This window comes from Scyliorhinus canicula, chromosome 4, assembly GCF_902713615.1.
Source record: "Scyliorhinus canicula chromosome 4, sScyCan1.1, whole genome shotgun sequence".
Lineage (NCBI taxonomy): Eukaryota > Metazoa > Chordata > Chondrichthyes > Carcharhiniformes > Scyliorhinidae > Scyliorhinus > Scyliorhinus canicula.
Genome location: NC_052149.1, coordinates 214,408,027 through 214,420,268, shown reverse-complemented (window position 1 = coordinate 214,420,268; position 12,242 = coordinate 214,408,027). Strand labels below are relative to the sequence as shown.

At 45.3% G+C, this 12,242-nt stretch overlaps 1 protein-coding gene across 2 annotated transcripts in view; it reads left to right on the top strand.

Annotated features, from left to right (window-relative positions):
• Positions 1-12,242, top strand: part of wwc1 (WW and C2 domain containing 1) — a 204,741-nt gene that overhangs the window by 176,488 nt on the left and 16,011 nt on the right. For both annotated transcript variants that reach the window (XM_038796050.1, XM_038796049.1), the window contains exon 21: positions 368-598. In XM_038796050.1, coding sequence (XP_038651978.1) covers positions 368-598 — 231 coding nt within the window. The remainder of the gene's footprint in view (positions 1-367; positions 599-12,242) is intronic.

The following is a 12,242-nucleotide window of genomic DNA, read 5'->3' as shown; positions in this document are numbered from 1 at the left end:
GCTTATTTTCTTGGTTTGCTTTGAATGACATTCACAACATTATGCAGAGTTGAGACGTATTCATGCATGTGATCTAATATACATAGGCCAAAAGAATTTGGGATAACAAGGTTAAAAAAATTAAAAATGTAAGTGATATTTGATCATTAAGTAATATGAACTCATTGCTTATAACACTAGTTAAGTTTATATTTAGTTGAATAGCTTATAGACCTCAGTATGATACAAACAAATCTTCTCATTCAATAATTCTTTGAGAATAAAGAAGGATGTTGTTAGTTTACAGTTTATAAATAAGCATTTAATCATTAGATTTCCTCCTGAAAGAAATTCATTATGTAAAGGCAAACATTGTTGTATTTTCCAGCCTTCAATCAGAAGGGTAGGATCTGAAAAGCTGGTGCGAACCTCTTTGGATTTGGAGTTGGATCTACAGGCATCGAGGACCAGACAGCACAGGTTAACTCAGGAACTGGATATCTTGAAGGACCTGAGACAACAAATTAATGAGGCCAAAGCCAGAGGAGAGAGAGAACTGCCTCAGTGGGTAAAAGAGGATGAGAGGTTTCAGACCCTTCTGAAGCAAGTTGAAATCCAGGTATTGGCATTTATTTCTTCGTGTTCAGCTATGTATAGCGGTTAGGAGGGTATGATGTCTTAAAACATGTATATTGCATAATTTTCTTGTTAATTTGAGTTGTAATCGTAAACCTCTGTTTGAAAATATCTCTTGATTAAAAGCAAGTCCCTGACACATTTGGTCCAGGAAGAAGGAAAGTTTTATTGAAATGAGGGCAATAGGTTTTCAAATTTGCCAGGGTCACATCATTAGAAACCAAATTTAAAAAAAAAGAAAAAGCAGGAAAAGATGTGAATGGAGCTAAGATTTGTTTTCAAGGAAAGAACAGTAAACATGCATTTGTAGGGGTTGAATGCTTGATAATCCTCTGTTTGTAAATGGCTTGAGGTGGCAACTAATTTACGGCAATTTTACAAATCAGAGTTTTGCTGTTTGTGTCTTGGATGTTGGGAATATAGTAATTGTTACCTTTTGTAACAAAAGCTAAGGCTGAGATTTTCCAGTCCCACCCACAGTGGACGCCATGGCAGGCAGGAGCAGAAAATATCTTGAGCGAAGAAAAAAGGTTTATGTCAGTAGGAAAACAGGTTCCAATCATCTGCTCCTCACTTAAATGGCGACTCACGTTTCCCACTGTGCAGTGTCAGAAAAATAATTTTAATACATCTGAAATCATGCATACTTATTATATCGGCTGCTCGCTAGTATCATCCCTCACGCTGGATCAATCAGCCATGTCAGCGTCCGATTGAACTGATGTATTTCACAAGTGTAAACTGGCAACCTGCACATTGCTTATGATTTTTGAGGTTCGTTCACCAACCTGTGCAGTGCTCATGGCATCTTGGAATCAGTGCTAGGCTTTGCAGGTAGCACCATATCGCTTTCAGGAGGTGTGTCACTGACGAGGCTCTACCTACCAGAGCAGTGGTCAGGCAGGGGCGGCTTGTGATATGCTGCAGGAACAGGGTTCGGCTGGGAGGGGGAATGTGGCGAAGGCTGCACTCAGACACATCATTAGGAGGGTATCAGGTGGCAGTCTCCTCTGGGCTAGAATGAGGAATAATATAAGAGGGTTGGAGCCAGAATAAGAGGAGGGCAGAGTGATGAAGTGCTTCACTTTGCCCAACACATTGCGATCGTAACATAGGCGCATCAGTCCGGGGGAGTTCTGACATAATACTGGACCACAGGTGGCATACTTCATCAGGGGAGGCATCTGCAGCTTCTAGATGTGGAGGAGGTGGTGTAGGGACATTGTAAGGTCTTATGGATTGGGAGTGTGGGGTCTCGGTATTTCATTGTACAATAGGCCTCAAGATTGGAAGGGTTAAGGTACACGTGTAGCATAGGCACATCCACCTCAATTGATTCACGGTAACACACACATATCCATCACAATCGCATGGGATCAAGGTTTGGAGGAAAAGATTTGATGGGTATCTCAGAGAGGGAAACCTGAATAGTATGCTCTTCCAGGACGTTGGGAGGGTTTCCCAGTCAAACAGGAGTTCCAGGCAGCTCTGGTACCTCAGGACCACCATCTTGCAACCTGAAGTCATGAAGCAGTACAAAATCCAGCTGAGGAAAATCTCAGCTGGTGAGGGCTCTGAAGGCCATTTGGAGGAGAGGTGCATTAGGGTTAGTGGGGGGGGGGGCGCTGATTAAAAGGGCCCCCAGCTTAACTCATCCAGGCAAGTGGAGAGTATTCCTTTACACCCTGACTTGTGCCTTGTCGATGGTGGATAGACTTTGGGGAGGTCAGGAGGTTAGTTACTCGCCATAGGATTCCTCGCCTTTGACCTGCCCTGGTAGCCACAGTATTAATAATGGCTAGCCTAGTTCTGCTTCTGATCATTGGTAACTGACATTGAATGTTATGGGGCAATTGGTAATGCCATTGAATGCCTTGGGGCGATGGTTAGATCCTCTCATGTAGGAGATGGTCATTACCTAGTACTTGTGTGGTACGAATGTAACTTGCAGCTTGTCAGCCCAAGCCTAGATATTGTCTAGGTCTTGCTGCATTTGGACGTGGACTGTTTCAGTATCTGAGTAGTCGTGAATGGTGCTGAACGTTGTGCAGGCATCTGTGAACATCCCCACTTCTGACCTAAAGGGAGGTCATTGATGAAGCACAGTAAGAAGTCTTACAACACTAGGCTAAAATGCAACAGGTTTGTTTGGAATCACTAGCTTTCGGTGCGCAGCTCCTTCATCAGGTGAGTTAGCTGAGCAGTGCTCCAAAAGCTAGTGATTCCAAACAAACCTGTTGCACTTTAACCTGGTGTTGTAAGACTTCTTACTGTGCCCACCACAGTCCAACGCAGGCATCTACACCTCATTGATGAAGCAGTTGAAGATGGTTGGGCTGAGGACATTGTCCTGAGGAACTCCTGCATTGATGTCCTGGAGCTGAGATGATTGACCTCCAACCACCACAGCCATCTTCCTTTGTGTCAGGTATGACTCCAACAAGCAGAGAGTTTTCTCCCTGATTCTCATTGACTCCAGTTTTGCTAGGGCTTCTTGATGCTATTCTAGGTCAAATGCAAATGGCAAGGGCAGTCACTCTCACCTCACCTCTGGCATTCAGCTCTTTTGTCCATGTTTGAACCAAAGCTGTAATGAGGTCAGGAGCAGGGTAATGAAACAGGACTAATTGCAAATAATGGTACCAATTGAGATCCTTGCATTTATCCCTTGTTCTCAGCATGGCAAGTGCCCATTGTGATAATGCAGTCAGGAGGAATTGGGTGACTATTGGGTCACTGGTCAAGCTGCAGGTGCATGTTAAAAGGAGGAGCTCAGAATTTTGCTGCTGGCTGACTCACAGATGAGAAGTCTCAGATCCCTGTCAAATAATCTGTTCCTCACTACACGAGTCCTTAAGTATAGTCTTAGGGTGGAATTCTCCGTTCACGCGCGGCATCGGGAAGGCCACCGTGAACTCGGCCGTGTTTCACAACGGCCTCGGAGGCCGCTCCTCGCACCCTATTCACCCCCCCCCCCCCCCCCCCCCCCCCCCAAGGGGGCTAGGAGCGGCGCTCCGTAAATCTCGGCCACCGGGCCTTGACGCTTGCGACGCATGCATCGGTTGCCGTCTTCCCCTCTGCTGCCCCGCAAGACGTGGCGGCTTGATCTTGCGGGGCGGCGGAGGGGAAAGAGTCCGTCGCTTGGAGACGCCGGTCTGACGATCGGTGGCCACCGATCGCGGGCCAGTCCCCTCCCGAGCACGGACGTAGTGCTCACTCCCCTCTCCGCCCCCCCACAAGCCACAAACGAAGATTTGGCGCCATGTTCACGACGGCAGCGACCAGGTTGGTTGCCGCCGTCGTGAAACGGTCGGGAACGTCAGGCTGCTCGGCCCATCCGAGCGGGGGGTGGGAGAATCGCGGGGGGTGCCCGGCCCTCCCGCGATTCTCCCACCCGGCGTGGGGAGTGGAGAATTGCGCCCTTAGACTGCAGTGATTGAGGACCCCAGCGCCTGGCCTGAAAGCAGTATATCCTTGCACCTGGGCAAAGCAATCTCATAGCAGTTGGTCATATAAGAGAGGGGGGGGGCACCTTGAAACATTTCTTGCACTAGCCAGGATCTCAGTGGTTTGGACAGTGGAACCAAGCCCTTGAACCCACAATCACTCAATAGTCATCGACAGAGATGTGACCTTTGGAGACTCATGCTGACTCATGTATTTTTCTCATTGATGCTGTGGAGAGCAGAGCTTCAGGAATATGGAGGCTGGATGTATTGCTGCCTGCATAATTGCTTACAAGCAAGTGAGATGGCAGAGAAGATTGCGACAGCAGTGGCAGGCTCACCAAAGGGAGGAGCTTCACCTTCATGAGCAATAGGTAGCAGGGCCCCCTCCTAGCACAGGATTAGGTGCATAGATACGTAGGTGGCTCTCAAGACAGGGTGTACAGAATACCATGTATATTTTGTGGATAGGTGAGAGACAGTTTCGCCAAGGCCTCCACAGATCTGGTGGCTCACATCTGCCACATTCTGCATGAGTTGATGCCAGTTTGACTTGGAGGACATCTATTGCCAGTGATTCTGAAAATCACCACTGCTCTTAACTCCTACACAAGAAGCTCTTCCAGGTCTCCACTAGGGATCTCTCAACTTTCAAGTCCAAGTAACCTTCACGCCTAAATTCATACAAGAGGTAACAGACTGTCTTTTGCCAAGGCACACAATTATGTTGGCTTGCTGGCAATCAAACAAGCCCGTATGCCAGAGCATTGGGCTTTGCTGTGCTTTCTGAATTTCCACAGGTGCAGGGTGCCATGGACTGCACTTGTCGCTATAAAAGCTGCCTGGCAATAGGCATTTCTATACGGTAACAGGACAGGCTTTCACTCATTCAATGTATAGTTGGTCAGTAACCACAAGAAGCAGAACATGCAGCTTTGGGCATGATACCCAGAAAGTTGCCATGACTCATACATCCAGAGTAGATCATAAATTCCAGACAGCATTAGCTTCTCAGTAGCAAATGACACACACAAAGGATCTGTGTGGTGGTCACAAAATCCAACCAACAGAAGGTACAAATAATGCTCCATCCGCTCCCTGAACATTGGTAGAGCACACTATTGGCATCTTGAAGATACAATTCTGATGCCGCAATAGATCTGGTGAAGCATTCCAGTACATTCCCCAGAGTCTCACGGATTATTACGTCTTGCTGTGTGCTGCAGAACCTGCACTGCAAAGGAGGGAGGACTTGCCACATGCGGACATGGAGGAGCTCCACGTTCCTCCGATGACGATCCACAAGTCCCTCCGATGAGGACGTCAATGGAAGGGATGAGGACGATGAGACAGGAAGTCGATTAGGCGCACAATTTTCTTTATCCTTTGAAGGCTGATGAAGCCATGGAAGCATGTGTTGCGATGAGGTGCTAATTTAATGGCGGGGTCTCAACATCAGACATCAGAAGGTGCTGTCTCCTCCAGCATTTCTCCATCAACTCAGTTACTACAGTGCCTAGTGTAGCCAGGAGCTGTGCTTCAGTCCTTGGTGGACTCATCGCTGCATCCAGTCTGACAAAGCTCTTCAAGAAAATCTACCTTCAGCATAACACATTCTGTGTAGCTTCGTTGGTGACACCGACAGGTGATACTTGGGCCAAGGAAACTCCACAGGTGTTAATCCATTTTGAGATTACTCTGTCCTGTGTGTCACCTTCTTCTCCATCACATTGACATCGAGCACACTCAATTACGGATGTGGGCCTGCTTTCATCCTCCTCTTTCTATGGATATTGACTACCTGAGGATGACTGTGTTCACACACTTGGCTGCCAAACAATAAAATCCCTTCTCTTCAATACAGACAGTCTGCCCTCATGGCCAGACCTGGTGCTTGTAAATTCCAAAATGCTGAGACACTGTGAAGTCCTTAAGGTCACGCTGCGTTTATAATAAAGAATATATTTCAGCTTCACTACATCCTCACTCCTATCCCATTGCTCTCCTCAACATTGTCTAAAGCTGCGCATCCAGAGCATGCTCAAAACGTCCATTGACCGCTAGACATTGCCATTTGGATTTATCATCACTGACCTTGATAGATGTTTACGTGAAAGGACAAATCTCCAGGTCCAGATGTGTTGTGTCCCAGGCTGCTGTGGGAGGCGGGGGAGGAGATTGCCGGGGCTCTGACCCAAATTTTTAATTCCTCTCTAGCCATAGGGGAGGTGCCAGAGGACTGGAGAACAGCTAATGTGATCCCACTATTTTAAGAAAGGTTGTAGAGACAAACCAGGGAACTACAGACCGTGAGTCTCACTTCAGTGGATGGGAAACTACTGGAGAATTTTCTCAAGAAGAGAATCTATCTCCACTTGGAGAGGTAAGGTTTGATCGGGAATAGTCAGCCTGGCTTTGTCAGAGGGAGGTCATGCCTCACAAATTTGATTGAATTTTGAAATGAAATGAAAATCGCTTATTGTCACGAGTAGGCTTCAATGAAGTTACTGTGAAAAACCCCTAGTCGCCACACTCCGGCGCCTGTCCAGGAGGCTGGTACGGGAATCGAACCGTGCTGCTGGCCTGCTTGGTCTGCTTTCAAAGCCAGTGATTTAGCCTGGTGAGCTAAACCAGCCCTGTGCATGTAACCAAGTGTGTCGATGAGGATAGTGCAGTTGATGTAGTTTACATGGATTTCATGAAAAGCCTTTGACAAGGTCCCACATGGAAGACTTATTAAGAAGGCAAATGCACATGGGTGCAGGATGATTTGATAAGGTGGATTCGTAATTAGCTTTAGTGTCTGGAAGCCAGTGACCAGTGTCGTACCGCAGGGATCCTTGCTGGGGCCCCTATTGTTTGTCATTTATATAAATGACAATGTTGGGGGTAGGATCAGTAAGTTTGCAGATGACACAAAGATTGGCTGGGTGGTTAACAGTGAGGTTTGAGTGTCTTGGGTTACAGGAAGATGGAGACGGGATGGTCAAATGGGTGGATAAGTGGCAGATGGAATTTAACCCTGAAAAGTGTGAAGTGATACAGTTTGGAAGGAGTAATTTAACAAGGAAGTATACTTTAAAAGATCTGACACTGGGACCCAAAGAACAGAGTGATCTTGGAGTGTTTGTCCATAGATCTCTGAAGGCAGAAAGGCAGATTAATAGGGTGGTGAAAAAGGCATATGGGACACTCGCTTTTATCAATTGGGGCACAGATTACAAAAATAGGGAGGTCATGATGAAGCTGTATAGCACTTTGGTGAGGCCACAGCTGGAGTACTCTGCAATTCTGATCGCCACATTATAGGAAGGATGTAATTGCACTGGAGGGGGCATAGAGAAGATTCATCAGAATGTTGGCTGGGATGGAACATTTAAGTTATAAAGAGAGGTTGGATAGGCTTGGGTTGTTTTCACTGGAGCAGAGAAGATTGAGGGGTGACCTGATAGCAGTGCACAAGATTATGAGGGGCAGCGATAGGGTGGATAGGGAGCAGCTGTTCCCCTTTTTTTTTTTTTTGAAGCGTCAGTTACGATGGGACCAAGTTCAAGGTCAGGGCCAGGAGTTTTAGGGGGGATTTGAGGAAAACCTTTTCTACCCAGAGAGTGGTGACAGTCTGGAATGCACTGCCTGGGAGGGTGGTAGAGGCGGGATGCCTCACATCCTTTTAAAAAGTACCTGGATAAGTACATGCCATAATATTCAAGGCTATGGGCCAAGTGCTGGCAAGTGGGATTAGGTGGGCAGGTCAGGGCCTTTCATGCATCAGTACAGACTCGATGGGCCGAAAGGCCTCATCTGCACTGTAGTATTCTGTGATCTGTGGTGATTAAGAACAAGTGATAGATGGTCCTATGGGGCAGGGGGTTGCGTTGGGACATTAAAATGTAATTGTACAAAGGGGTCAAGATTGAGGTGAAGTTCAGTGTCAAGTTGTTGAACTCAATGTCTGATATAATCTTGAGAATTTGCACTGATGAGATGGTGCCAGTGAAGGATTACAGCTTGGTGCAAGTTGAAGTGAATGGTCAATCTGAAAAATTGCAATTATCTGTGCAAAAAGGAAATTTTCCAACACTTTTTGGAAGTGTGTGGTTGAACAAAATTAAACTAAATTGGCAAGCTGTGAACCAATTGGCTGATGGAAAGAACACATAACAGCAACTCATTGAAAAGTCCAAAAATATATTTGAAAACACTTTAGGGGAAATGACCGGAATCGACGCACAGCTGAAGATAAAACCTGATAGCACCCCTAAATGCTTAGTGGCATGAAATGTGCTACATGCTATCAAACCAAAAGTTGAAGTAGAACTTGGCAAATTGATCAAAGATGGAGTGATCGCGAGTGTGACGATGAGAGATTGGGCAATCTCAATTGTCTTAGTTATCAAGACAGCTGGCTCAGTAAGAATCTGGTGATTTTAAAATGACAAACTGTGTTATGTGCCGACCAGTATTCCTTACCATTAATAGAGGACCTATTTTCTGGATTGCTGGGTGGACAACAGTTCAGTGAGAGATTTTTTCCATGCATTTTCCAGATTAAGGTCGCAGCTGAGTCGCAACCTCATCTAACTATTGTAACACACAAAGGACTGTTCAGGTGCCTGCCGTTTGGAATAACGTCTGCATCGGCCCTATTCCAAAAGTCTGTGGAACAAATCCTTAGTGACCTGAACAGTTTTGCCAGTAATTAAAATATCATTCCCAACAACATTGAACAGGAGCACCTGAAAGAATTTTTGGGATTCATCAACTACAATGGAAAATTCAAATCTCAATATCATATTAAAACCACTTCATGCATTATTATGTGAGAATCAGCAATGGGCTTGGACATATGACTACGAAGAGGCATAAAAAGAAGTCAAAAATGACCCTCAGAAATCAGAATTCATTTTGGCCCTTAGTTGAAAATACAACTCGCTTGTGACACCTCACCCTATGAGATGGGTGTAGTTGTCGCTCATACAATGCTACGTAGAGATGAAAGACCAAAAGTATTCACTTTGACAAGTGCTGAACAGAAGTATGCTCAGTTGGAAAAAGTAGACTTGAGTATAATCTTTGGAATCAGACGATTTCATCACTACTTGTGTGGAAGTCATGTTACCTGGTTAACAGACCACAGGCCATTGACAACGATTTTTGGTCCATACAAAGAAATACCGTCTCTAGCAGTAAGCCATTTGCAGAGATGTCCCTCATCTTATCAGCGCATAATTACAAAATTAAATACAGAAGATGGGAGCAACATGCGAACGGCGGTGCTCTATCACATTTACCAATGCGAGATGGAGCCGAATCACAGGAGAACGATGTAAAGAATGTGCACTTTACCCAGGCAGATCGTGTACCTATTACTGCATCTCAAGTGCAAAGACAAGCGAGGTTAGTTCCGGTGATGGGGAAGACCTGGACATGATCTTGAAAGGTATACCACTGGATAAACCGAGGAGGAATCCGGAATTCAAGCTGTACCAAACAAGGGAACTTGAATTAATTGTACAAGACAGGGTACTTGTATGAGGGATCGGAGTTATCATTTCACCATGCCTGCCAAGTCATATACAGGATCAACTCCACAAAGAACATCCAGGAGTTATACAAAAAAAGCTTGCAAGGTGTTATTTCTGGTGGCCAGGTCTAAACTCAAATATTGAAGAAAGGTTAGGTCAATGTCTGACTTGTGCTGAGATACAAAATACTTCACCTCTGCAACCATTTCACCCTTGGGATTGATCAAAGCAACCATGGCAAAGAGTACATATCAATTTCGAGGGGCCAATTGAAGGATATATATTTCTTGCCCTAGTGGATGCATATTCCAAAAAGCTCAAAATAATAATAATTAAGTCAACGACTATTGAAAAGACAATTGAAAGACTGGATGAAGTATTTGCACAGTTTGGCAAGCAGGAACAGCTAGTTGGCAATAACAGGACTCCGTTCATGTCAAAGGAATTTGTGAACTACCTTTGAAGCAATGGCATACAACATGCCTCATCATCCTTCCACAAGTAGAAGAGCTGGAGAAGGGGTTGGTACAGTCATTGAAGAATGGTATCGAAGGATGAAGGACCTTTTAGCTAAAAGTATGAACAACTTTCTCCTTTCCCAAGTTGTTGAATCCAACAAAGAGACAGACAGAAATGCACAGTAGGATGTAAAATGAACACACAAGTTTATTTAGTATACACAACTAACTCTCCTCGCCCCGAAGGGTCACCCTCCCGACCTGCACCCAGATTGGGGTATTTATAGAATGAGGTTACCCCTTGTTCAGGGTAAGCCATGTCTGTTTTACCGGGGAGTTCATACTCCATGGTGGTCACGGCTAAATGGATAGTGCATAGTCCATAACCTCCGAGGGGGTCATAACACATGCAACAACCAAAACTCACACTGGCAGTATTGTTTCTAAAACAGAAGTTGAGAACCAAGTTTGGTTTGCTCTTACATCCTGACACTTCAACCATTGTAGAACGACAACAACAAAACAAAGTTACTTGCCATGAACAGACATGAAACCAAGAAGTTCTGATCAAGGAGAAATAGTTTTAGCAAGAAGCTACTCTTCAAGTGAAGTGGGTACTTGCCACAATACTCATGCAATACACAATATGGTGCAAACCGATGACAAGAGAATGGAGGAGATGCACTGATCAAATCCTTGCTTCAATAACAGAATTTGCAGAGTTGGTATCTGAAAGATCAACATCTGACATTCAAAATTGGAAATCCCGAACCAGTGATTCCGACCGAGTCAAATTCAGATTCTACAACAGTTGACCAACAGCATGTGTGGAAGCTGAAGAACAACCAACTTTATTAGATGATGTGCCTGAGCCCAGTGTGGAACAGATATAAGTTAATATTTGTTCAAATGTCTTGACACACTACAGGAGTAAAGGGGGAGGGATGTTATGCATTGTAACCAAAGGCTACATGGTAACATCATAGGCACTTGGGGGATTTCCCTCTCTTCCATCTTAGACTGTGAGAAAGTAATACCTCTAACTAAAGTCTGTTCAACTGGTTAAATAACCTATAATGCAGCAACCTGGTTATCTTTTAGCTCTATTGTTAAAGCAAAACCCTTTAAAACATAACATAACATAAACATTAGGGCAGCACGGTAGCACAAGTAGATAGCATTGTGGCTTCACAGCGCCAGGGTCCCAGGTTCAATTCCCCGCTGGGTCTGTGCGGAGTCTGCACGTTCTCTCCGTGTCTGCGTGGGTTTCCTCCGGGTGCTCCAGTTTCATCCCACAGTGCAAAGACATGCAGGTTAGGTGGATTGGCCATGATAAATTGCCCTTAGTGACCAAAAAGATTGGGAGGGGATATTGGGTTATGGGAATAGGGTGGAAGTGATAGCTTAAGTGGATCGGTGCAGACTTGATGGACCGAATGGCCTCCTTCTGCACTGTATGATCTATGTTTAGCACAACATGGGGTGGCACAGTGGTTAGCATTTCTGCCTCACAGCTCCAGGGTCCCGGGTTCAATTCCAACCTTGGTGGAGTTTGCATTTTCTCCCTACGTCTGCCTGGGTTTCCTCCCGATGCTCAGGTTTCCTGCCACAGTCCAAAGATGTGCAGGTCAGGTGAATTGGCCATGCTAAATTGCTCCATCGTGTTCAAAAGGTTAGTGGGGTTATGGGGATCGGGCGGGAGAGTAGGCCTGGGTAGGGTATTCTTTCAGAAGGTCAGTGTAAGATTAAGTGGGCCGAATGGCCTCCTCTTGCACTGTAGGGGATTCTGAATATAGATTTAAGGAGAACATTGAGACAGGATGGTGGACAACTTGGCTGTTGGAATCAATGCAATTAATAGAAAGCAAAGAGTGGGGATAAATGGGTGTTTCTCTGGTTGGCAATCAATAGCTAGTGGTGTCCCTCAGGGATCCGCGTTGGGCCCACAATTGTTCACAATTTACATAGATGGTTTGGAGTTGGGGACCAAGGGCAATGTGTCCAAGTTTGCAGATGACACTAAGATGAGTGGTAAAGCGATAAAGTGCAGAGGATACTGGAAGTCTGCAGAGGGATTTGAATAGGTTAAGTGAATGGGCTAGGGTCTGGCAGATGGAATACAATGTTGACAAATGTGAGGTTATCCATTTTGGTAGGAATAACAGCAAACGGGATTATTATTTAAACGATAAAATATT